Here is a 25,207-nt window from a genome sequence, read left to right on the forward strand (position 1 = left end):
TGTGGCTGATTTATCTTTTTTACGGAGTAATATTATGACATATTATTATGTAATATAATAAATATTGTGGTTCAGAAGTGACATACATAAAATAATGTAGAGAAAGGTACATGAAGTATATAAATGAAGACATAAATTCAACGGTACTGTTGATTCTCCCTTTCAGTTTTCATGTGCATAAATGGCTCATCACATGGAGCAGAATATTACTTATGTACAGTGAGATGGAGCCTGAAGACTGCGTCAGTTGAGAGCAGAGACAGGCTCTCTGACTGGAAGTCTGCCCAGCCAAAGTAATCACGAAAGCTGCCTCCAATTCTGCCAAAAGAGAAACTGCACTATCTTTACATGACATCATATGCTGGGTATTTGGCTCTCTTTACAGTGTTTCTGATTTAAGATAGGCGTTACATCTTGTTGAGAATCTTAGGAGTTTTAAAACAAAAGTCAGATTCAAAAGGTGAAGTGATTCATACAAGATGTAATGTTACTTATGAAACAGTACCGTTAACAGCACTCTTCAAATATGGCTTTATTTGGAAATGCTGGTCTTAGTCTGAGCTTATTTGCCTTCCTAAGCACCATGAAGCACATGTAATGTACTGGCTGTTTAATGTTCAGTTGGATGTTTTAATTCTCATAGATATCGATGCCAAAATTCAGCCCCAGGAATTAACTATTTATTATATACAGTATTTTCAAGACCTCAGTTCAGTCCTTAAATGAGTGAACTGTATTCAGCCAAGATGAAAGATGAACTTGCCTACTTCTCACAATACACTTTAACACTGTCAGCAAATGCTCTATGGCTATGAACATCACTTCTGATTATACATTTAAAGTCATCTTGTCTTTACTCCATGGCTTTGCTTTGAATGGCAGTGTATTGTTGACTTGACTCTTTGTTAGCCTCCTGCTGTGAAGCGGAAGGGGCCTAGATGGCAGATCATCTTTTAGCAATGATAATGAACTCTTAAAAAATAACAGGGAATGACCCACAACATCTTTGTTTAGTTTTCTGCAAGTCTTCATGCTGCGCTCACCGTGGGCTTAACCAAACAGTGTCTTTCCACTATATTGTGTCTGCTCCATATGTCTGCATATACCAGACACATAGGTGTCAATCAAAAGGAAGAACTGTATGAAAGTTACTATCAGAATAGATTAATTTTCTAAATCCACAGCTCAAGCTCCTTCAGAGCCAAACCCTGAGCAGCCCGTGGAGAGTGCTGTGGCACGGCGGTGTGTTTAAGTCCTCATCTGCCGTGAAAGGCATGCAGAGGTCACTCAAGATCAGGAAAAGAACTTCCTGCCCTGGAGAAATGCCAGGATGTTGGAGTGCAATCAATAAAGGCTTGTTTTCAGTAAGTGCTGTACCCACTGGGAAAGTCCTGTGCCTTTTATTATAACCTGAGACACAGAGTCAGCCTGGATCTCTGGTGCTTTCCTCAATCTTTTTAACCCAATGTACACATGACTTTTGGAAATATTCAAACATATGAGAAAGGAGTAAATAATGATACTCAGTGTTTATTTTAAGTTCAAAATGTTTGGTGAATCAGAATCAGAATCAGAATCAGAAATACTTTATTGATCCCCGTAGGGAAACTCTTTGTTACAGTAGCTCGTCTTTACGTCAGTGCACACAGGAGAAAGTACTAGAAAAAATAAACACTATAAAACAGGTCAGAATAAATTAAGTATCCTGTCGGTATAAGTATAAGATAAACTAAGTGTCAAGTACCAAGTGGGTTTACTGGTTGGTGATGAAAGTACAGTTTAAAATACAATGTAACTCCTTATGTAATAAATAATATTAATAAGCGGAGGTGCATGTACTGTCGAAGAGTAGTTGAGGTATATAGTTTCAGTAGCAATAAATAAGAAAAAAAAATAAATAAATAAAAAAAAAGAAGCTGCAATTGCTTGTTGTGGCTTTAGCACAACAGCTAATCAGTTAAACCACATTAGAAAAAGACTCTCTTGTCTATCCCCCTTGATCATCCTACTAATCTTTCTAGACTGGAGATTATCATTTTCCTCCCCCACAGCCATATGCCAAGTCATTTAACTGATGTCTGTGATTAATGTGTAAGCATCCTTGCTCATTTGCAACTTCAATGTATTGACAGGGCCATCATGCCACGTGCACTCCAGATGAGGCAGAGTGTGTGTGTTTCCCGGGTGTTCTCTCCAGAGGAAAAGGATATGTGAATGTGGAAGCAAATTGGGTGAGTCATCTCTGAGTGACATGGCAAGCAATCAGTCAATCAATACCCCCATTCAGTCATACTGCTCTGACTCAGCAACTACTCTAGGCAGGAGGAGGAAGGTGAGTTGTAGGAGGAGATACATTATTAATATGTTGCTCAGTATCCATGCAGAAGACACCAGGGTTAAATATGCTGAGCCGTTCCCTTTTTTGCCTCTCTCCTGAAATTATAAATCCACCACCAAAATAACTCTATTGCTGTATTGTTGTTGTCTTTCTGTCCTCTCTGTGACCAGAGACAGAGCATCCTGATTATCTTGCAGTCTCGAATATATAACGCCTCCCACCCACCAGGGCCTAAACAGGAAGCACTGGTTGGCAAATGGACAGTTTCCGTAGCGACAAAAGGAGCGTTAAAAAGCCCTCCTTGCAGCATCTGCTCCGGCTCACATTGTACCTTGTATCTTAACTGGATGAGACTGGAGGAGGGGAATTGATGGAGGGAAGAGCGGTGGGATGGACAGGGACCTTTTTTATTCTGTCCCACAGGGAGGCAGAGAGAGCAGGGGGTGGGTGAATTTTCTGAATTTATCTCCAAAGACTGTGAAAGCCTTTATTGATGTTGTTGATGTTGAGTTTGCAATTCTCTCAGAACAGTGACAAGTTAATGGAGTTTGTTGAGGTCATTTCAACTTCAAACTACAATGGTTATCATCTTATATATAATAAAACTTTGTCAGCAATAGGTACATGACTGTGATTTTACTGTGTCATGAATATATGGTAGGATATTTTGTTTTATTACATATTGATTTAAAAAAATGACAACCACAAGGAGTGTGGACATATTCAGAGGGCACCACCTTTATACTGTACTCCACACACTTTAGCAAATTTGATCTCAAGATCGGCTTCCTTGTTCATAAAAGTTCAATTTAGTCATTCAATCTCTTTTTTTGTTCTTTACTAATCTTTATTTTTAAATTAAGAATAATTTTACCAAAGAAATAGTCCCTATAAAAACCTTTGACAGCGTGAACAGGTCATTGTTTCTTCAAAGACATTTTGCTGTTGAATTTTTCAAATGTAATTTAATTTAATGCGGTGAGCACCAATAATAAGATTCTTTTAACCTCCATTGTATTGGGGAGGCAGAAATCTTAGCAAGTAAAATGGGCATGGGGGTAAGAGAGAAAATGTTTCTGTGTTTTGTTTTTGTTAAACCAACCCTTTATATATATATATGATTTCTTCATATATGAGTGTTGTTTTATGTCATACCTGGAGGTGTACTGAGCCAGCGATGTTGTTTATCCTCCTATAGATCTTAAATATAGCATTGTCTGGCATTTTCTGTGGTGCTGTCTCTGTTACGTATGAGTGCATCCATGTATCCTGTTATATCCCACATCGGTAACACTATAAGCACTAAATTAAATGGTTTGTAACACACTATGTAGCCTAGTTTTAAGCAGATATAGGTAAATGTTAAGTGTTTATTAATATACAGTATTTGTTAACAATTATAACTTCTCCTATGAAAACATATTTTATATTATTACAACTGTAATTTGGTATGTTGACATTCCTTAACTGTTTATATACCAGCCTTCACTTATTGATGCCCACGGGAGGAGTTACAGCTGTTGACAAATACAATAATCTGCTTACTAACTAACTACTTGCAGGGCGGGGTGGTAAAGTGTTACCCCATATCCAGTTCTTTTTTAGCATAGAACTATATTTCATTTAAATGGTTAACACTGCCACTAGAGGGCAATGCAAACACTGCAAAACAGTGGCCTTCCACCCTCTGCTAAAGCTAAATGTTTGACCTACTTTCAATGTGAAATATGCATTGAAACCCTATCTCTGTAGTGTAAGCACATCAACCAATGCTAATGCCTTTCCTTGTGTCTGATGCTTTAGAGAAGTCTAATGAAGAAGTGGTCAACTTTTCTTTCAGTATGAGTTATGTGACCTCTGAGAAAAATTGTTTTTGAGACAGTTTTTTGTGTTGATCTGTTTTTGGTCAAGGTGATAATATATTTCATGCAATGCATTTATATTATTATTGCAATCACTAGTTAAGATTAGAGCTGCCAATCTCACATTGCGATGTACTGTATATAAGCTGTCTTTCTGTTCAAACCACCCCGTTCAAACCAACTCTTCTCTCTACTTAGAATCTTCACCTCGCTGTCTTCAAATGTGTGGTTTGTAGCTTTTAGATGCAAATGCACAGCGCTGTCTTAAAGTGTTGCCTGCCTTTAAGACAGAAACTCGTTCACCCTAAGGACAAGTTACCCACACAGAAACAGAGCAATGTTGTCTACTCCATTCAGTGCAGTGAGGAAAACTGCAAAGAACGGTACATAGGCGAGACCAAACAGCCACTTCACAAAAGACTTTATCAGCACAGACGACACGCTAACTCAGGATTACAGAGCGCCGTGCATTTGCATCTGAAAGCTACAAACCACACATTTGAAGACAGCGAGGTGAAGATTCTAAGTAGAGAGAAGAGTTGGTTTGAACGGGGCGTCAAGGAAGCCATTTTTGTGAAGAAAGAGAACCCCTCTTTGAACAGAAATGGTGGTCTGAGATTCAATCTGCCCAAAGTCTATCAGAGTGTATTATCACCTTGGTTACGCCTATCACATGCTAATCAGGCACTTAACAGTGATGAAGTAGATGCAGCCAGAAAACAATAGGCCTGATTACTGATTACTGGGCCATCTTGAAACTATTAGGTCAGTTTCAGGTGAAACTAGCTAATTAACAGATACTCAGGCAGATTCCTTCCTGAGGGCAGGGCTTATGTAACTCAGAGTAGCTTAAATTTCCAGTTCCTGTCCAATTTTTTCACAATTGAGAATGACTTCCGGATGGGAGCCGAAACGTCTTGATTCTGAAAACAGTGTCCAGATGACTACGACTGAAACCTTTTCTATGATCCATCCATCCATCCATTTTCTACCGCTTGGTCCCGTTAGGGGTCGCGGGTGACTGGAGCCTATCCCAGTGACTTTGGGCCTTAGGCAGGGTACACCCTGGACAGTGGCCAACTCGTCGCAGGGCTAACACAGACACAGACAAGGACAGACAACCATTCACTCTCACATTCTTTTCTATGATAGCCAGTCTAAAGATTTAAGTTTTTGTGACAGCCAGTTTAAATACAAGCTCTTCTTTTTACTGTAGAACTGTATCTCATCTAAATGGTTTTCAAGCACTCTGGTTATCCTCAGACATGTTTGTTCTTCTGCCACTGACAGGCACTGTTGCTGTAAAACAGGAACTTTCAACCTCTGCTAACACTGCAGTTGCACTAGTGCAAGCTCTCAAAACATATCAAGTGATGATGATATCTTTCCTAAAGCTTTAATGAAGCAAAAAACCCGTCTTCACTTCCGGCAGGAGTTGTTTGAACACAGCGAAAAGTTTTTATGAGTCTGTTAATCTCACATTACTGACATTATATGTGACTGTCTGTGCTTTCACCTGCTCGCCCACATCAGAAAACTTAATGTAGGTCACGTGTTGCTGTTAGTAATTGTATTGGATGATGTGGGTGAAAACACACACACATTTCCTTTAAGTGAACCTTGTTTGACAGTCACTGTCAGCATGTCTGCTGTCTGGTTGAATCTCATAACCATCCTTTGTGTCTCCTGCACAGCCCTGAGTAACCCAGGTAAGACTATATTACATGAAATGTATTTTGTAGTAATTAATGTAAGGCAGGATGAATTTGTAAAGTGTTATCAAATGTAAAGTGAGATGAAAAGGAATAACTGTGCAAGTTTTTGTGTCCATCTATGTAGAGAGCAGTGGAGTGGTATGGAAAGATGTTGGAGGAGCCGTCACTATCCAGTGCAGACCACCTGAACTGAACCAAGAGATGCTGAATTTAAGGAAGGGTCTCAATGAGGACATCCAGGTTTTGTTCAAAGAGAGCAACTCAGACAAAAATACCATTGCCACAGAATTCACAAGCAGACTTCAGTTAAATGGAGAATTCCCCAACGTGGACATTCTCATCAAAAACTTGACTTCTGGCGACACGGGACCGTACTGGTGCGAGTACAAAAGGTTTGACCCGAAGTCCAGTCAAGTCGTAACCATAAAAGGCGAAGGGTCTGTGCTCCTGGTGGTGACAGATGGGCCTCATCAAGGTATGTATTATCTCACAGAACCTTTAGTTCTAACAATTCAACTTCATCATAATTCCACAGGACAAAATTTTCTTGTAAATGCCAATTTAACAATGATTCATTCAGCAAGCATATAGAAGGGCAACATGTGCATTACAACAAAGTGCAACAATGCATTGTAACAGCAGGCTACTAATGTAACAAATTCAAAGATATAAAATAATTCAAGCATTAACTGACTATTTTTATTCAGTTCAGGGAGTAAAGGTCAGGATTTCACATACTAATGCAAAGTGTCTGATGCATACTAAACTTACAGAATTATGATTTTATATCATTTTGAGTGGAGTATTTGTAATTCTTCCAAAACAATATTATTTGGAACAGTTGGAAAGTTGCCTAAGCAATGTGCAAAAGAAGTATCCCAAAACAAATTCCAATGCCACAGACAATAACATTATGGTGGTGAGGAAAATGAAAACATGAAATCTTTACAGCTTGAGTCTCTGATACACACGCTGTGCATTTTAACAGATACAGCGCAGCAGTGTGAGACATCAAGTAAGAATCTGGTCCTGGTGCCTGTTGTGATCTCTGCTGCTGTGCTGCTTGGCATCCTCACGGTCTTCTTCATATGGCTCATCTTCAAGGTACCCATGTGTTTTAGTGTGTGTGTGTGTGTGTGTGTGTGTTTCATGTTCTTATATCCCAGTGGGGACTTTAGCTTGAATGCACACTAACCCATGAGGTCTCCACAGGTAGCAACTGCTTTTTGAGGGGTTTTAGGGTACAGGTTACAACTAGGTTAAGGTTAGGCATTTAGTTGTGATGGTTAAGGGTAGGGTAAGGGGCTAGGGAAATCATTTTGTCAATGACTGTCCCCCACAGGGATAGTGAAACAAACTTTTATGTGTGTGTGTGTGTGTTTGTAGGTGCCTGTGTGTGTTTCTTTATTTGATTGTATTTTGATGACTCACAAGCCCTGATGGAATCTCTGTCTATGGGCTGTTTCTATGTTCCTGTTATTCTCAGTACTGGTGTGACAAACACATAGTAAAATAAGTATTTCATAGTAAAAAGAATGAATGTGGGCAGAGCGGCTACAGCTCCTGCCTCCCAATAAGGAGATCGTGGGTTCGTGGGTTCGATTCCCGGACCGGACCAACATCACACAATCTCTCTGGGTGGAGTCTGCATGTCCTCCCCGTGTTACCGTGGGTTCTCTCCGGGTTCTCCGGCTTCCTCCCACCGTCCAAAGACATGCATGTGTAGGTTAATTGATAACTCTAAATTGCCCGTATTGAATGAATGTGTGAGTGAATGGTTGTCTGTCCTTGTCTGTGTCTGTGTTCGCCCTGCGACGAGTTGGCCACTGTCCAGGGTGTGCCCTGCCTAAGGCCCGAAGTCACTGGGATAGGCTCCAGTCACCCGCGACCCCCTAACGGGGACCAAGCGGTAGAAAATGGATGGATGGATGGAAGAATGAATGTGAACGTATATTATATCTCTCTCTCTCTCTCTCTCTCTCTCTCTCTATATATATATATATATATATATATATATATATATATACACACACATATGTATGTGTGTGTGTGTGTGTTTATTAGGTACACCTAGCCACATTTGAATGACTATCCTGTTACTTATTGTATAATTGCCCTACATCTAACGTGTTGACAACAATGTGTGTTGTCACCAGACCAAGACTCTGCGCACCACAGTGACACCAAGACACGTTGCTACCAATGATGTTTATGAGGACATGCGTGGAACACTCAGACGCTAAAGCTATCAGCCTGCAACCTGAAACTCCATCTCTGCACCACTGAGGTTTAAGTGATGCATGTGTAACTCTGTAGCAACTCAGCATGTTCTCCCACATACTCAGCGACTCAAGGCATCTCTTCAGACCTAAGACATTAAGGTTCATGAATTGCTAAAAGGTGCAACATGGGAACACCTGCACTGCCAATCAACTGTTCAGCGTAATGTTTGAAAATACATAACACAAAACTGGGTTGTAACCTGACATGTGACCCTGATATGTATTTTTAATGTAAATATGTTTTCTTTAATTTCAGTAATTTCTTATATTTTTGTACTAAGTTTATACACTTTTTGAAGATGATTTGTTGTATTACTAAAGGCAGGGTCCATTTGAAGATAGATACTATGTATTGTAATAATAATAACTGTAATTTTCCATCTACATAAATAAAACAATACATTTGTGGGACTAATAGCCATGTCTGAAATAATTAACTCCTTGTTTAACTGAGGATGATGAAATATCTTAATTGGTGACATGTCCTTTCAGAATACCAGGATGCTCGCTGATTAACCATCCAGTGGTTTTGTGGTACCGCCACCAAGCCAGGATGTGACACAACACGAAAAAAAAACAAACAAAAAGGGAATGAAATTATCTGCAATCATTTCACATTTAAATTCTATATTGTACAATTTTTAATTCAAGTCCAAATAAATGAAAAGGAAAAAACAGAAATTAGGTCTTTTAGTCTTTTCTTTTGTAATATTTCCTGAAAGCGATAGGGACAGGCTGCCCCTGCAGTAACAGTCTGATTTTATGCTGTTAACTAAAGGAGAAAAGTTAGGGGAGAAATGTCTGAAAGACTGAGTGATCTAAATATTTAGATATTTAGGTCACTAGATGAAATGACACTTCATTTACTCTGCATGGTCATGGTGTTAATCAGACACATGGTTTGGGTGTGAGCATAAATATACTTATTATACTATTTTTTGTATAAAGGCTAGATTTCAGGCAGGCTGGTAAACCATGAAATTTTCTAATTCTGAGTACAACTTTGAACTCCCAGTCAACCACTCAAAACTTATCTCTGAGCTTCAACTTCAGACTTTAGTGATTCATTAGCAGCATAGCAGCATTGGAAATATGTGGATAACTGAAAAAGTGAACAGGTAGTGACGTGAGTGAGTAACATCCCTGGGTCTTATTGTAAACTTGCACTTACACTGACTTACTGTAAGAGAGATAACGCCAGGGCACCAAACAAGATATACAGATAAAACATCTACTGTTTTCATAATCATTTTGCTACTAGTCTGTGGTTCAAAAAATCACTTTATCCACCAACATCCCACATCAAATCAATCCATTTCTCACTATGGTTTTTGGAAGCGATTCTATAATGACTGAAACACTATTCTTTTATTATGCCGCAGGAGAATTCAGTGAATTGTTTTTGAATTAAATAAAATCTTTTGGTATCACTTTATTTGATGGTGGGTGCATAAGACTGACATGACAGCGTCATAACCATGACATGACACCTGTCATGAACAGGAAGGAGTCTTTATGAAGGTTTATGACTGTTGTCATTAAGTGTCATTCAGTCAGTTATGTCACTTTTAATGCAAAGTTGACACTGTTTGAGATTTCTTTGTTATGAGAACTTGACATTAACCAAGAAAACATAACCTGTCATAAACATACCATAGCAGGCCTAATTATTAAACTTAAAGAAACTATTTAGCTTTATGTGTTAACATTACATTATACTGTCATATGTGCTTGGTTTTGACAATGACTGACATAATTGACCGAATGACACTTATTGACAAAAGTCATAAACCTTCATAAAGACTCCTTCATGTTCATGAAAGGTGTCATGTCAGTCTTATGCACCCACCTTCAAATAAAGTGTTACCAATCTTTTTTAATGTTTTTCCCCCAACAATTCACAGTTAATGTTGAACCACACAAGACGAAACAACCTTCTGAAAAACAGCGCAATAATTTATAACCAGTGCCAAGTCGAGCTTAGTGCATGTGTTCACTACTGCAAACATTGCATCTTCAAACACTGTAAATCAACAGTTCATCCAAACTCAGGGCCGAGAGATACTGTATGAGTCAACATTAAAATGTCACAAAGAAAAAAAACCCTCTTCTTGTAGCAGAAGGCAAGAAAAGAGAATGTTTACCTGTGCACTGCCTCTGTGTGGTCACAGGCTGTGACTTTTTAATTTCCTTCACCAAGCAGCAAAGATCAGCCAAAGCATTGAAGTGTGAAATGTGTGTTTACGCCTGCATGTGGGGTAAGTATCAGGCTAAAGTGGTGCGAGTATGCAGTTGTTGTTGTTGTTGTGTGTGTGTGTGTGTGTGTGTGTGTGTAGGGGAGCCACTCGTAAAAAGTCCACCGAGACATGGAAACTGTGCCTTCATGAGTGGTTGCACACAAACGGAAATTGAGACCCTTCTTACAAGAAAAACTATGTAAGCACATTTATAGCTAACCACTAAGAACATTCACCAGAATGTCACAATGGCAGTTGTTTTCTTTTTTAACTCAAATGTCCCATTTTATCCACCCATTTGTATTAATTAATAGCGTTTTGCACAAGCGCAGACAGAAAACTCCTGATTGTGCAACAGCAGCAGTTTACGTACTAACAGGAAACAAGAAATGATAAGGTACGTCAGAACCTGAGGTACAAAAATACTGTGTAACACTTAGATAATAATCTGCTACAGTTTCACACAGCCAATAGGTGCTATTTTAAGTAACCTCTGAGACGCCTCAGTCTCAGAGTTGTTAATCCACACACACAGGTGCTGTTGATCAAAGGTAAATTAAAAAAACAGTTTTTGAAATGTGGCTGCATCACTCCCTTGTCGTGTTTTTTGAGCGGTTAAAGAATCTTTTGAGCGGTTTTCTGTAACATAGGTCAGAGCGGAAACTGTGACATTCGTTAGGTGCTTTTAGAGATTTAAGTAGGTGGCTGAAAAAAGGCTTTTGATCTTAAGTGTCTGCTTTCAAACTGTATCTGATTAGTGTTTTCCATACAAGTCATATAATGTTTAAAAGTGTGAGAGCTCACGGTACATGTACTATATCTCTCTTGCACCAGTAGATGTTTTCTGGTCAAAGCCTGTGATGGCCTAGATCACCTGTCAGTAGCAGGATGTGGTTATGACCTTAATTACATATAATTGCAAAGGTCAAGTCAGCCTTTTAAACTAAAATGTAACATATCTAATCGTTATATTCATAGTTCATTTGTTTGTACAGCATGTATTGCGTATAACTTAACTGATCATTTTTGATAAGGGCATATCAACATAATTATGTCTACATAGTTATTGTTCAGAGAAATTGTTTGGCTTTGAATAAATGTCACATGAATAGAAATTTTGTTGTCATGCAAACAACAAAACATTCTTGGAAATAGCTCTGTGGAAGAAATTAGTGTTTTCATCAGCAACTGCAAGTGCAAATTGAATAATTCTGCAGCCTTAAGCCCACTCCACCAAAGCTAGCCGTCCTTTTCCCTAGAAATCTAGTGGAGTTTAAGGATTTACCGAAAAACTCTTTCCTCTCCCTTAAATGCCTGACTTGCTGTTGCTGATGATGATACCCACATCTTGTACATGTAGCAGCTACAGCAGCCATTCTGAATGGCAGGCCTCCCTATACAAAGTCTACACAACAACCTTTCAACGCATTTTAAAATTACTTGGTGTCAATTTTTAGCGGCTGGGTTACAATCACAATGTGCATTAGCCACATAACACTATATATATGGCTAAATGTAATTATTATGAATTGCACAACTGTGATCAAAAACACTCTTTTTTGATCAACAATATTATATAACTTCTCTCACACGATGGTTGGTGAACAGTGTGGTTTTGATTGTGCTGATGCAGCACATACTCTTCCTCCTATAAATCTTCACTTAATCTGGACCAAAGTGTCTCCAATGAACACTGGACTTAATTCGCCTTGGCGTGAATGCTACAAATATACTGTACAGTATATCATGGAAAAAGAAACACAACAATGATATTTTAGGTTTTTTTTATGTAAATAACAATAGAAAACAAATTAATACAAAAGCATTATTAACTGTGAACACTAACAGCAGTCTCACAATGCAACACAATTTAGTTCGCTGGTTAATTGCAGTGAGTAAAAGCTTGAACAGCTCTCCTTCGGCATGTTTCAGATTTCTGGGGGGTTTTTGGTTTTACTCAGAAATACTCAGTATTAATAACTTAGTAATCCAGCATTGTGAGATGGGACCCGGGAGTCCTACAGTTATGTTGCAGCCACCACTGTTTGATACATCTGGAACACAGAGACACTGAGCCTCTGAATCAGCAGTTATGGGATATTATCCCGTTCCTGCAGAAGCCCCAATGAGGTTTCTGGCTGCTGTTGCTAAGCAGAGTTTCATGTCTCCCGATGTTGTGATCCAGGGCATCCCACATTCGAAGCATTACAGAACACAAAGGAAACTGACTAAGCATGGTCTTTTGACTGCAGTTCGAATTAAAGACATTCTAAAGGTGGCCCGATATTATTCTCATTTCTTATTCAGATACATATTTCTTTTTACTATGTTACTTTTTTATGCATATCCCACCATTCAGTAACTACTTAAACCCTGTGGGTGAACTGAGGCTTAGGATAGAAACGGCAACATGAGTGTGATCACTGAGAATAGCTTTTGAAATTATTCTTTCGTCCTCAGAGGGATTCAGAGAGCCTAAAGCCTCCAATCTTCAGCATAACAGAGCTGCGTCACCCTTTCACAGTGAAAAACAAACACTCAATCCATCTCTGGTCAATGCACAGCACACACCATGGTTCATCTGGTTTCTGAGAACAGAGATGACTCACTTCACTTTTTTTGTGCCACCTGCAAATCTACATTTTAAAGCGAGACCAAGTCCAACGCAGCAACTGAAACTACCACACACACTACCCAATACACTCAGGGGTTTTGCTGCCACAGCCTTACTTGGTATATATTTCTGTATAGCTGACATTATGTTTAAGATTTTTACGTAATTGTGGGTTGCAGCTGTTACAAAAGTTACATAGTCTTGCCTTGCTAAATAAGTGTCTGTACACAGCAAAACAATCGCAGAATCATTGACTTTAAAGTTAGTGCTGACCCATATGATGACAAGTAACAGCTTGCAGGTCCACCCACAGTTTTCAGTGCTGATGTGTTTCTTCATCAACACTGTGTGAGAAGTCCTGTTTTCTACTGACAAACACGCTCTGAAAAACAGATTTCTTTTCAGAGCGTGTTTGTAGAAAACAGGACTGATTTCGTATTTTTGGCTAAATTCTAGAACTCATCCCAGAACTGCCATGATGTTTTTCCTGTTTGAAAACTCACATCAGTTCCAGTAAGTGACACACTCATAAAGATGGTTGTTCATGTTAATGTTTTAATGAGGGAAAACACTTGACGATCTGTTTAGTTAGTTAAATGTGAAGGCTTGCATAGTAATTTTAGTCTATGCCCACTGATAAGACCCCAAACTGACCAAAGATCAGAGAGCTGAGAGGAAGCGCACTAGACCAGGCAGACGCCACAAGAGGTCTCTGCAGCTCAGAACTGCAGCTCTTTGTGATAGGATGTGAATTCAGGTCTTAGAACAAGAAGCAGGTTGCTACAGTTTGACATGCGGAATTTAAAAAGGTTAAATGCCGTGGCCACAGCTGAATATTTGAATAGATGTGGGCTAACACGTGGCTTCACCCAGCCAAAGGGTTTATACTACAAACAAATTGTCCCCGCACTGCCCCGTACTAGGCATACGCACACACACACAAGCCAGTCCACACAATACACATGTGGTGTGTGGGTGACGGCACGTGCTCCTTGATAAATCATACAGTTTTATACATACACACAGAGAGAGAGAGAGAGAGAGAGAGAGAGATTTTCTATCTGTCTCTTTTTAAGGATGATTATCATGTCTGATAATCTGTTGATGACAGTTATTCGCATGCCCGCTTTAAATGTTGAGCAACAGACCAGACCACATTATTCCTACTCTGAGCTTTGACATGTGAAAGCCCCCACGGTTACTGTACAGTAAACCACTCCCGCTCCTGGACTGGGTGTGAGTCAGGAGCGCAGGTGTGATTGTATCTATTCCCAACAGACTTGTCTCCCCAAGTGGTTCGCGGTGGGAATTAAGACGGGAATAAATTCAGGAAGCGCAATAAGAAGTGCATTTACCTGCCCAGGTGCGTTTAGAAAGCTGACCGTCCAGGACTGGCAGTGGAAAGAGAGACAGAGAGAGAAACAGAGAGAGAGGAGCGTACAAAAACAAACAACCTGGACAAGGTTGACACACACACACTGAGAAACCGGAGCGACTCATCAACTGCTAATATTTTCAAATTGTAATACTACTTGACGACTAAGACAGGAAACATCTGCAATCATGAGGAAATCTTCATATCCAGGTAAGCGTGTTGCTTTTAGATAACGGGACAATGGTTAAAGGTGTGTTTTCATATAAGATAGCATCAGGCTGTAGTAGACAGATCAAAGGAAAAGGCTCCAGCTTGTAAAGAATTGGTGTGTGAGTGTGGCAGAGCCGGGGACAGAGAGGGAGAACGGATTGGCATAATTTCAGGCAAATGTTTAACAGCATTAACCATGAATACGTGTTTCATCACTGCTCCTCCACAGATAGTGAATATTTAAAACTGCTCTTCTTTTGAATCCCCCCCGCCTTTGCAAAAAAGGCCCACACATGGATCTGTGAGTGTGGTTGTAAAACATTTGGACTCCAAAGGCCAGATGATGTCTGACATATGACATCATGACAGTGAGGTGGCACAGAGAGCTGAGCTCATTCTTCAGTCTTCAGGCAAAATTCGAGTTTCTTTTTTGCTCTGAAGAACATAACAAAGACGAAAGTGAAACGTACCGCTTGTGGTCTGCATGCTGCTGCTGCTGGTTTTTATCTAGGTTGACACCTAGGTTGAAGGATTCATTTGTGGTTGGTGGAAGAAAAAAAACTATAATGCCATACTGTTTACTCCAATCAGGAGACAGCTAGCTTGTTAATCTGTTTTGATTGACAGTTTTATGGTGCAGTTCCTTCACTCCTCCCACACAAATACCCTGAAGAATGAGTTGATTTATGCATCTGCATCAAATCTACACAAGACTTCAGATTATTCTGGGACTGGCTGGATCTGATTGTGGTTATTGCAAAATAGTATCTTATAAGGAGCGGAGGTTATCGTAACTGGGGTATCAGACAGCCAGCAGCTTATCAAAGATCTCTGGAGGACTACATTGTGATTATACTGATTGTGCAGGTAAAGTCGAATGTTGCCGCCTTGCTCAAAGACACCTCAGCAGAGAGATGTTTGCTGCCTTGAGGCTTAGATCCACAACTCAGATTCGATAAACATGTGAAGAAGATTTCAAAAACAGTAAAGACCAACCTTAATTGTTTCAAATTAATCAGGCATTATATTGTATGACATCACCATCTACAATCAGACACCTCACATCCTTATACAATCAGGCACTGAAAATAATGGACAAAAAGCCTGTGGCATCACTGTTACATGCTAAATAGATGCAATCTGCTTATCTTTGAGAGCTTTACTCATTTTTGTTTTCTTAAATTAGTGTTCAAGTGTATCAACAGTCTTGCCCCAGAGCCTCTTTCCAAACATATCCAAAGACAAGACAGTAACAGTAACTAGCAGCATGGTGACTGGCAACTGTAAAATACCACATCGTAGATCTAAATTTGAACAGTCAGCTTTCTCCATAAAGGCCTCTGGAACACATTACCAACTGAAATCAAATTAATTCCAGATATAAAATCTTTTACAACAAAGGTTAAGTGCTGGCTAACAAAAAAAAAATCCGGAGCTGTACCCATTTTTAGCTAATTGTACTCTAAATTACCAAGGTCTATTGGTGTATTGTGGTATGTGTATCTGGGTATATATATAATGTAAATTGTATTTCCATATCTGTAGTGTATTGTGGTTATATTATACTGAAAGATGTATATTTTAATTACACTGTACATGTAAAAGCCCAACTAGGGACAAGAGATTAAAATTAGCAATAGCTATAAACTCTCTGTGCTGCACATCAGTTTCATGCTCTGTATTGGAATTAGGTTAAATTGCATCGTCCCTATCAAGTAAAAAACTAATTCAAATTCCAGTGTGCACAACTCTTTGCTGGCTCTTTGCTGGCTCAATGCTGGCTCAATGCTGGCTTTCCCGGCTCCTCTTCCCAGAGTCTTTGTGCGATGAAGCATCCGATGGTTTTCCATCTGAGCCAAGCACATGTTGGGTCATGCCGCCTCTCCTCCTCCTGTGTGTGTGTTCTCCCTCTGCCGTGTGACGTGTGTGGAGCTGTCACATTCTTTGTCAGAGCTCCACTCTGGGAAATAGTCTGGTATAACAAAGTGTCTCTCTCTAGGGGTGTTTAACAAGCATCTGAGATGTGGAGGGGTGACTTCGAGAGAGGAAGGTCGGCCTGCCTGTCAGCATGTGAAATTCCCTTGCACACACACATACACACACATACACACACACACACACAAGCAGAATGATGTATCTGGCACTGAAGTTTGAGTGTTAGACTGTATGTATGTGTTGTTTTTTGAGGGGGTTGTATATATGGATACGTGTGTGTGTGTGTGTGTGTGTGGCTGTGTTCACTCATGCAACCCCTCGCAGCTGAACCCTGCTCGTGGAGCCAATCCCTGCCTTGTACACCACTCCCTTCAAGTCATCTGGATCAATGAGTAACCTGTATGAATAACAGCCCACACCAACACACACAAAGTCATTATTTTCCAAGTACACTCCTCCTGGTATGTGCTTTTATGTCCTACTCAAAACACACACATACACATTTAATTCCACTACTTGTACCTATGTGACATATGCCTCACTTACGGCTTTTAGCCTGTTTATACTGGAGAGTCAGCGATGCTTTGATTCAGAGCCTAAAGCTATTGTTAGATGGTAACTTGAAAGTAAAGCTATAAACTGTGTTGAGACATATTTGCCCTGTCATCTAGCAGAGCATGCCGAGGATGGTCTAACCCTCAATTTGGCTTCCTCGAAGCCTGTGAATAATGGACTAATAAGGTATTGGAACACATGGACTTGCACATACAGTACTCTGCATGGTATGATCTAAAATAGTGGCGTCAAAACTTTGAAAATAGCATCAGAAGCTAGAAAGGAAAATGTAAGGACGCAGAACACATCAGTTGACTAGTTGGAGGTGTAACATCAGGCTGGCAATAAATTAATGACAATGAAAACACCAAAATGTGGATTTTGTGGTGTGTAAAATCAAACTGTAACCTTTTCTCCTTCAACATGTACCTGTATTCTCCAAAATGTTCACCTTCACAACTGGTTTTGAAGTTTGACCATTCAGTAAACCCCAATCATAGCTTAGCAACCGTAACAAGGCGTGGAAACTCTAGCATGCATTAGCAGCTCTGTCCTGCTCTATATTGGATTTGGGTTTACACTCCAGCAAGCCCAGCCATACAACCAGCCAATAACATATTAGTTAGACCTCCTCCTAAAAGTCTTTAAAGCTCTTGTAACGTTAAAAGTGAAACATAGGCTACTGTTTGAAAATACGAACAATAAAGCACCTCTCTCTTGTTTGTCCAAGTATGTAAGGTTAGCAGCTAGTGTTATGCTAGCATGAAATAACATGTTTTTCTACTAGGACTAATTAGATCACAACTGCAGTACAAGAACAATGCTGCTCCTTTATTTTAAAGTCCTCTACATGGATCTGTCAGCTTCCGGTACATGCAGATTTAGCATCAGTCCTTTAGCACAATATCATGGATTTAGCCATCAAGTGCATATTTTAAAATGTCTTTACAGGGTTCTGCTTTTGTCCACCACCAATTTCAAAAATTACCAAGAATTTTTTGTGGTAAATCTGCCCCTGTTTTTATTGCAAACTTTATTCTGAGAATATAAAGATTGACAGGTGTAACGACAGTAACTAAGGGGGCACTAAGCTATTTCTTTAGAGGTAAGTAGGCTAATCACAAACTTATCTTAAATGCACTGAACTTATGCATTACTCCACCACTTTGTACTACACTAGACTCTATAGTTTCTGCAACACAGTGTCATTGATATACTCTGGAATGTGGAGTTCCCCTGAGGAGACCTACAGTCTATGTCTTGTCTCTGTGTATGGTCCTCCCCTCTCAGCCGTGTGGAGCCTGCTCTGAAGTGTCCACTCTGCTCTGTGTTTATTATCTGCAGCCAAGAATGCAGCTCTGTGATGCTGGCTGCTGCTGCTGCCGCTGGGGGTGTCAACTGATACAACAGACTGCCTGTGCTGTAGGCCTGAGGCCAGGAGAGAGCCTGTAAAAAGATAATGGCAGGCTCAGAGTGGCTCTGATGTGTGGTGGAATATGTGCACTGATATCTAGATGTGGGTATTAGAATGATAAATATTTCAAATAGCCGTATTAATTGAAATACTGCAAACTTATAAGTCACCTTAAATTCAAGTCATCTGATCAATTTATAGACTTGATTAGAAAGATTTTACCACTAATCTTGAAGGAAAAGAGTCTGTAAGAAGATATTATTACATTGTATTGAAGCATTCACCACTGTAGGCCACAGAGACAGAGCCCATACAAGAAACAGCAACTCTATTGTTGGCAGGAGCAACCTTGTCCTGTTGTGACATGAATAAATATTTTATTGCAACTAACAATCACTTTAAGTGTTAGTGATTCATATCTGTTCAGAGAGCGTATTGGAGTGGAGACAGCTCTCCTGAATTAGCAAGATAATGCCTGTTAGCTGCATGTGAGCCTTGCTGTTGGCAGCATACAATGGCTTGATCTCATTTATAGCAAAGCAGTGTCCAAGGCAACCACTCTTTATAACATTACAACTACCGGGGAGTTGAATGAACATTATTACACATGATAGTTCAGAAACAGTATAACAAAAGAGATTGGATAAAAGCAATAAACATACCATTTAGATAATGATGACATACAGTATTTTTTTATACTTAGGCCAGAGTTTTCATACACACCCATATACAAACACATGCATATGTACAAGCGTATGCATTGCTCACGCTACTATGCTCATTGCTTCAGTGTTAAGATGGAGTGATGTTTGCTTAGTTGTCTCCACTTGCGTCCTCTGTGCAAACACACAGATGCTAAAACTCTTAAAAACATTGGTTCACCTCTTTCTTTCTATCTTTCTCACATTTCTGAACATGCACATAGATACAACCGCTCACTCACTCAGTTGTTCACCTATGACATACAGTAACTACATGTTTCCTGGGGGAGTTTCAACCCATAAAGCTGTATGGACTATTTAACTGACTGCATGGGTTTTAACAGGCTCACAAGAAGGAAGGCCGATCTTTATCTGCCACACCAGTATTGTTTTATAGACTGCCACGGCATCCTGTCTAACCCTGGCTCAAAACACTTTTATATAATATGATTTGGGCTTGTGTTTGCATTGTGAAGAGTACAGAGAGGAGACTGTGTGCTGGCAAAGCTGTATTGGTTTTCAATGAGTGTGGTGAGTGAGGAATAGGTTCGTGCTGAAAGCGCAGAGGTAGGAAAAGGTGTCGCAAGTTCATACCTTTGAACAACAGCTATTCATTTGGGAAGAGTGCAGTTCAGGGTCATGGCCAATGTCTTCCCTCGACTATACTGTACGTGTGACCACGTATGCATATTAGTCTGTGTGTGTGTGTGTGTGTGTGTGTGTGTTCAGTGTGGTCCTTACTCTCATTAAGAACGCATCCAGGTAAAGACCTTATCTGGGCTGTAAAAACAATCTTGAAAAATTGCTGTCTTGCCATTCAGTTTGTCTTGCTTTCTTTCTTTTTTTCACTCGCTCTCTTTCTCTCCACCCGTCCATCCGCTCCGTTGTGAAACGCTATGTTTGCATCATACCCTTAACATGTGTAATGAGGGCCATAAAAACACAATGGAGCAGATGGGTAAGCAGAGAAACAGAGGTGGAAGGGAATTAGGGATTAGTGATGTTAACATTTTCACATTGTGATTTTGACTTAACAAAAAATTGAGTGAAACTAAATATGTGGGTGGGGTATAGTTACGAGAGCATATATTTGAACATATATATAACAAGAGATACATTAACAATAAACACAGGGACACAGGATCAGAATTTACAAAATGTGTTTTTTATTTGAGTGTCTTTAATCTCATTTAAATAACCCTAAAGTGTATTATTATATTTGAATTGGCTTTCAATAGAAATCGTCAGCATATGTTGGAGCTTCATGTGGAACACCTCAATAGTAGTAGGCAGTCACAACTTGACAGCAGGGGTGGATGATGTGGATAAAATCCTCTATCACTGTATCTGTCAAGTTTTATTGCACTGTTGGTATATCTTCATGATTCGCATTTTTAATTTGGCATGTGTTTTATGTCGGATGCCCTTCCTGACACAACCATCTGTATTTCTCCAGACTTGGGACTGGCACAAGAAGACACTGGCTTGTGCCCCCTTGTGGTTGCATTGCAGTGTTGGTATATACCAACGCTTAATCTTTTTTTTTAAACCCACCAAAAAGCCAAGTGTTAGTGATAGCTGACTTAGTGTCAAACAAGTGTGTTAACAAGTAGATGTAACAGAGGACAGTGTTTAGTGACGATAGCTTCATCACTGTGGGCAGAATGAAATCACAGCAGTTAATATTAATTAGTTGTTTTTTTTAAAAAACACCTCTTCCATGTGTATCCATTGTAGCTACACTTCAACAATGCCTGCCACACAGTTGACTAATGTTTTAATTAAAACACCACCTAGCCCTAAAGGGAAAGGTGGAAGTAAAACAGGAAGGAAGGTAGATCCTTCACCTCCTTTGCCCTCCTGCTCACATAAGACACGGCGTCGCCTCCTTTTGCAAACACAAAAAATCTCAGATCGTTGTGTGTGCAAAAGAGACAGAGCATGCATCGTAGTGTATGTGTTGTACACCACTCCGCCCTTGTGTGTGTATCTGTTTGCAGGCCTACATTCATGTGTATGTGTGTGTTTGCTCTTGTGTTTCAAGTACGTTAAAGTGCTGCACCCTCTGTTTACCTTCTCTAGTCATCTGAGACCAATAACTAATCAGTTGACATGTTTGTCCAGGCATAGCCATGCACTTGACCGGTCATGTTACGTGCACACACACACACACAAACATATACATGGCTTCACAAAGCAGTGCAATTGACATCAATCAGTTGAGGCCTATAGTAAATACAAGCCATACATTCACTCTGGTCCACAATATGACATGCAGCACTGCTCAAAATGTCTTTTATCCCATTTAATTCTTTTCATGTATCATATGCACGTAATGAACTCTGTTGCACATAGCAGTGTCACAAGGCAAATATGACCTCAGAAGATTACAAATCACGTTGAAGGGGAAGAATAACACAAATCATAGTGTCGGGAGATTTTTATGAAACCTGTCCAAGCAGTGATATGTGCTGTGTGTGTATGTGTGTGTGTGTGTTTTCGTGGCCTCAGACAAGACTGAGCAGGTGAGTACAGCCACAGACTCTGCACATAGACACGCAAACACATACACACCTTTGTGCCAACATACAGTTTAACTTTGCAGGTGTCACTCCTTTAGTTTGTATTTAAGCTCACTGCGTTTGGCTGATGCATGTTTGCTTTATGTCTGTCAGTACTTTGCCCTCACTTTAAACCACACAGCTACTGGCAATGTTGAATTATATCACTTCAAATCACTTCAATCATATCACTTGCCAAATATCATCTTATCAACACAACTTTGTGGTGTTGTTACGGCTTCTTTGGCACACTACTTTGTTGCAATGGTAAACTTTGCTAGGTCTGTTTGAAGCCCTTTGTGTTGTAGGGGGTGTGTGTGTGTGTGTGTGTGTGTGTGTGTGTTCACCTCACCTCTCTCAAGCTGTATTCCCAGCTAGAAGAGTAAATAGGTACAGGCATGCTTTTTGGCTGCAAGGCTTGAAAGACTTGGCTGGCTCTTATTTGTCATTTTTCCATACACTTAAAGCTCTAAAACACACATAGATGTGTACACACTCACATAATAGACTGATGGTGTTATCACTTGGCTCACGGAAGATTAACGATGTGCACTTAAAACGAGAAAAAGTTTTGACGCTTTGACTATTGCAGCCTTGACAGTCTTAACGCCCAGTTAAAAAGTCTAAAAAATGAGTCAATACTTCCTCTCTGAATCAACAATGAAGTCAAAAGCAGCTCTGTTACATTTACATCAATTTTAGACGAACATTTACTGTAAACAAGTTTATATTCATTTTGGAGTCAGAGCTGCTTAAAGAAATTTTACCTTGGAAGTATGCTGTGATGATGGTTGAAAATTGATCTTAACCAGTTTCTACAAGACTTTCTCAATATTTTCCATAGCAGGACATGGACTTCTGCCACTAGTTTGACACAGACATGTTTTCTGTTTCAGTGCAAGGTGCTTTGTTGAGTTTGCTGCTGTTCACAGGTTATTCTGACCTGGACACATACACACTGACCGGTTCATTTTACTGCAATATTCTTATCTTTGCGTGACATAAATTCAAAATAATGAGAGTATCTCCGCTTTTCAAAGCATCCAGTCTCTTCTGCCAATTTTATTCACTTTTATTCACTTTCCTATTTTATTATCTTCCCTCCTGCAAACCGTGCAGAGGCTGTATTGTGCCACAGAAGTAGAAATGAGCTAGTGCAAAAACGATTTTGCTTAAATAGACATTGTTGTATGTTTCAATTTAGTGTGTTCTGCAGATTATTCTATCAATTTTTATATTTAACAACAATATCTGTCTCTTAGTTCGTATTTTGCCGTTGTATTGTAGATTTGAAGTTTTGCACAATTTTGTCAGTACAATGTTTTGTCCACACAGGCTTATTTATTTTAATGTTGTTGGTACTTTATACTGTGACTGTGTTTTAAATGTACATTGTTTTCTTTTGTATGTAGACTACTTTTGGAGGGAAAATACTTTATTTTTGAGGAAAATGTTTATTTAAAAGATAAATAGACCTACCAATCACAGCACATACACCATACAAATGTTAAATAAAGCTTCTATACTTTATTTAACATTTGTATGGTGTATGTGCTGTGATTGGTAGGTCTATTTATCTTTTAAATAAACATTTTAAACACAGAAATGTAAGAATCTGTAAGATACTGTAATGTTAGTAGTTAAAGTAGATATGAGTAGTGGAGACAAAAATAGTAAATTGATAAATTGATAAATGCTATTCCAACGTGTGTGTGTGCACGCACACATTCTTCACGCCACCCCTGCATGAGACAGGGAGGGGGGCATGCCCAAATACTGAAGGAGTTTCTACAGAAAAGCAGACACAGAGGGAAGCAAATGCTACACATTTCATCATCACTTAACAGTAGTTTCTTTTATTTACTTTCCTCTCTCAAAAGTGAACGACTTCAAACTCTCTCTCTCTCTCTCTCTCTCTCTCTCTCTCTCTCTCTCTCTCTCTCTCTCACACACACACACACACACAGACATTACAGTGGCTTTACTCACGTCTTCCAGTCATATAGTGGCACATTCACTCCCTTTCCCTCGGACCAGCTGTCTTTGTGTTGAAACCAGTGACAACACAGGCGGAAAACCACTATGTTTGCTTTATTGGGAGAAAATGAATGTCATGTTGCACACTGATTTGCGGTAGGAAGTATTTCTAGCAACTTAAAAACAGGATGGGACAACTGACTCACCAGACACTGGATGAACTTACCTCATCTGAACAGCACTGACTGGGTTGATGCAGTAGAAGAACAGAGTACGGGGGAAGTGGAGAAAAGAAAAGAACGATTGTGTGGTTGATCTAAGAGAGATGCAGCATCTTGTTATTGTGCCATCACCTGTTCCAGAAACAGTCAATCACGTCACTGTTTTATCAAGCTATTCTCAGCATCAAGCAATGTTGACTAATTGATTTAATGTACTCACTAATCAAACAAGACTAAGAGTCTACAGCCATGCTAGCAGCTCTGTGAGGCTGTACTTTCGCACAGTGGTGCTTTGAGCTAAATGCTAAAGTCAGCATGATAACATACTCACAGTGACAATGCTAACATGTTGATGCATAATGTTTACCATGTTGACTGTCTTTGTTTAGTCTGTTAGCATGCTAATATTTGCTGATTAGCACTAAACACAAAGTACAACTGAGGCTGATGGGAATGTCATTTTGCAGGTATTTGGTCATTAACCAAAGTACTGGACAAATTCAAATTTGGACCTGCTGATAACGATAGATAAAAAGTTAAGGGATCACCAAAGTTATTACAGTTCGTCCCAAGGGGTACATGAATGTGTGTAGCAAATTTCATGGCAATCCATTCAATAGTTGTTGCGACATTTCACTCAAAACCATAAATGTGAACCTGCTGGTGGCGCTAAAGGAAAAGTCAAGGGATCACTAAAGTCATAAGGATTTATTGTCTGTGGACCATGAATTTCTGTACAAGAATTTGTGGCAATGCATCCAATAATTCAAGAGATAATTTAGTCTGAAACAAAGTGATGAAACGACCAACCAATCTACCGACTCACCGTCTGACCGACAGACTGTAGAGCCGCCAGCGTGGATAAAAATACAAATGCATTTGAAGCTTGCCTCATAAACACATGGTTTTAAAAAACATGAAGAATAGCCCAATTAAGTTAAAAAGGCTAATTTCTATTGTGATACTTTTTTGCTCTTGGTATGAATACTGCCTTGAAATATTAAAGCATACAGTCACACATATCTTTTAGTAATTTTCTTTACAGAAAATAGACATCACCATTTTTCTAATGGAGCTGAATCACCCATCTGAAGAGACAATTGTGTTCCTGTTTGGATCATTCCCCTCTCATGCAATGGCTGGTGATTCAGCAGACCTGACCACACACATTCACACACAGACGCACACACACCAGAGCTGATCAATGAGA

The 25,207-nt window shown here is 39.5% G+C and overlaps 2 protein-coding genes across 4 annotated transcripts in view; both read left to right on the forward strand.

The window, feature by feature from the left end:
- Positions 1-5,350: 5,350 nt before the first annotated feature.
- On the forward strand, positions 5,351-8,874 carry LOC122869371. Of its 2 annotated transcripts, XM_044182312.1 has the most exons (5): positions 5,351-5,909; positions 6,040-6,390; positions 6,904-7,019; positions 8,072-8,202; positions 8,690-8,874. In XM_044182312.1, exons 1-4 carry the CDS (start codon positions 5,843-5,845, stop codon positions 8,156-8,158), a joined length of 621 nt encoding a protein of 206 aa, XP_044038247.1. In that variant the 5' UTR covers positions 5,351-5,842; the 3' UTR covers positions 8,159-8,202; positions 8,690-8,874. The 2 variants fall into 2 exon arrangements, with proteins under 2 accessions (XP_044038247.1, XP_044038246.1); XM_044182311.1 differs by lacking the exon at positions 8,690-8,874 and having other exon boundaries at positions 5,356-5,909; positions 8,072-8,614.
- Positions 8,875-14,310: 5,436 nt separating this feature from the next.
- The window catches only part of LOC122869211 (septin-9-like), a 71,300-nt gene continuing 60,403 nt past the window's right edge, over positions 14,311-25,207 (forward strand). Inside the window, exons 1-2 of one of the 2 annotated variants that reach the window (XM_044181961.1) lie at positions 14,311-14,633; positions 16,633-16,683. In XM_044181961.1, coding sequence (XP_044037896.1) covers positions 14,612-14,633; positions 16,633-16,683 — 73 coding nt within the window. In that variant the 5' untranslated portion in view covers positions 14,311-14,611. The remainder of the gene's footprint in view (positions 14,634-16,632; positions 16,684-25,207) is intronic. The other variant, XM_044181962.1, reaches the window with a different exon arrangement.

This window comes from Siniperca chuatsi, linkage group LG21 (genome assembly GCF_020085105.1).
Source record: "Siniperca chuatsi isolate FFG_IHB_CAS linkage group LG21, ASM2008510v1, whole genome shotgun sequence".
Lineage (NCBI taxonomy): Eukaryota > Metazoa > Chordata > Actinopteri > Centrarchiformes > Sinipercidae > Siniperca > Siniperca chuatsi.

What these genes read in the sequence shown, in the direction of transcription:
- LOC122869371 (XM_044182312.1), top strand. Translation starts at nt 5,843, where the DNA reads ATGTCTGCTGTCTGGTTGAATCTCATAACCATCCTTTGTGTCTCCTGC. An exon ending in GACAGATGGGCCTCATCAAG is followed by an intron (nt 6,391 to 6,903) that starts GTATGTATTATC and finishes GCATTTTAACAG; the next exon opens with ATACAGCGCAGCAGTGTGAG. An exon ending in TCATATGGCTCATCTTCAAG is followed by an intron (nt 7,020 to 8,071) that starts GTACCCATGTGT and finishes TGTTGTCACCAG; the next exon opens with ACCAAGACTCTGCGCACCAC.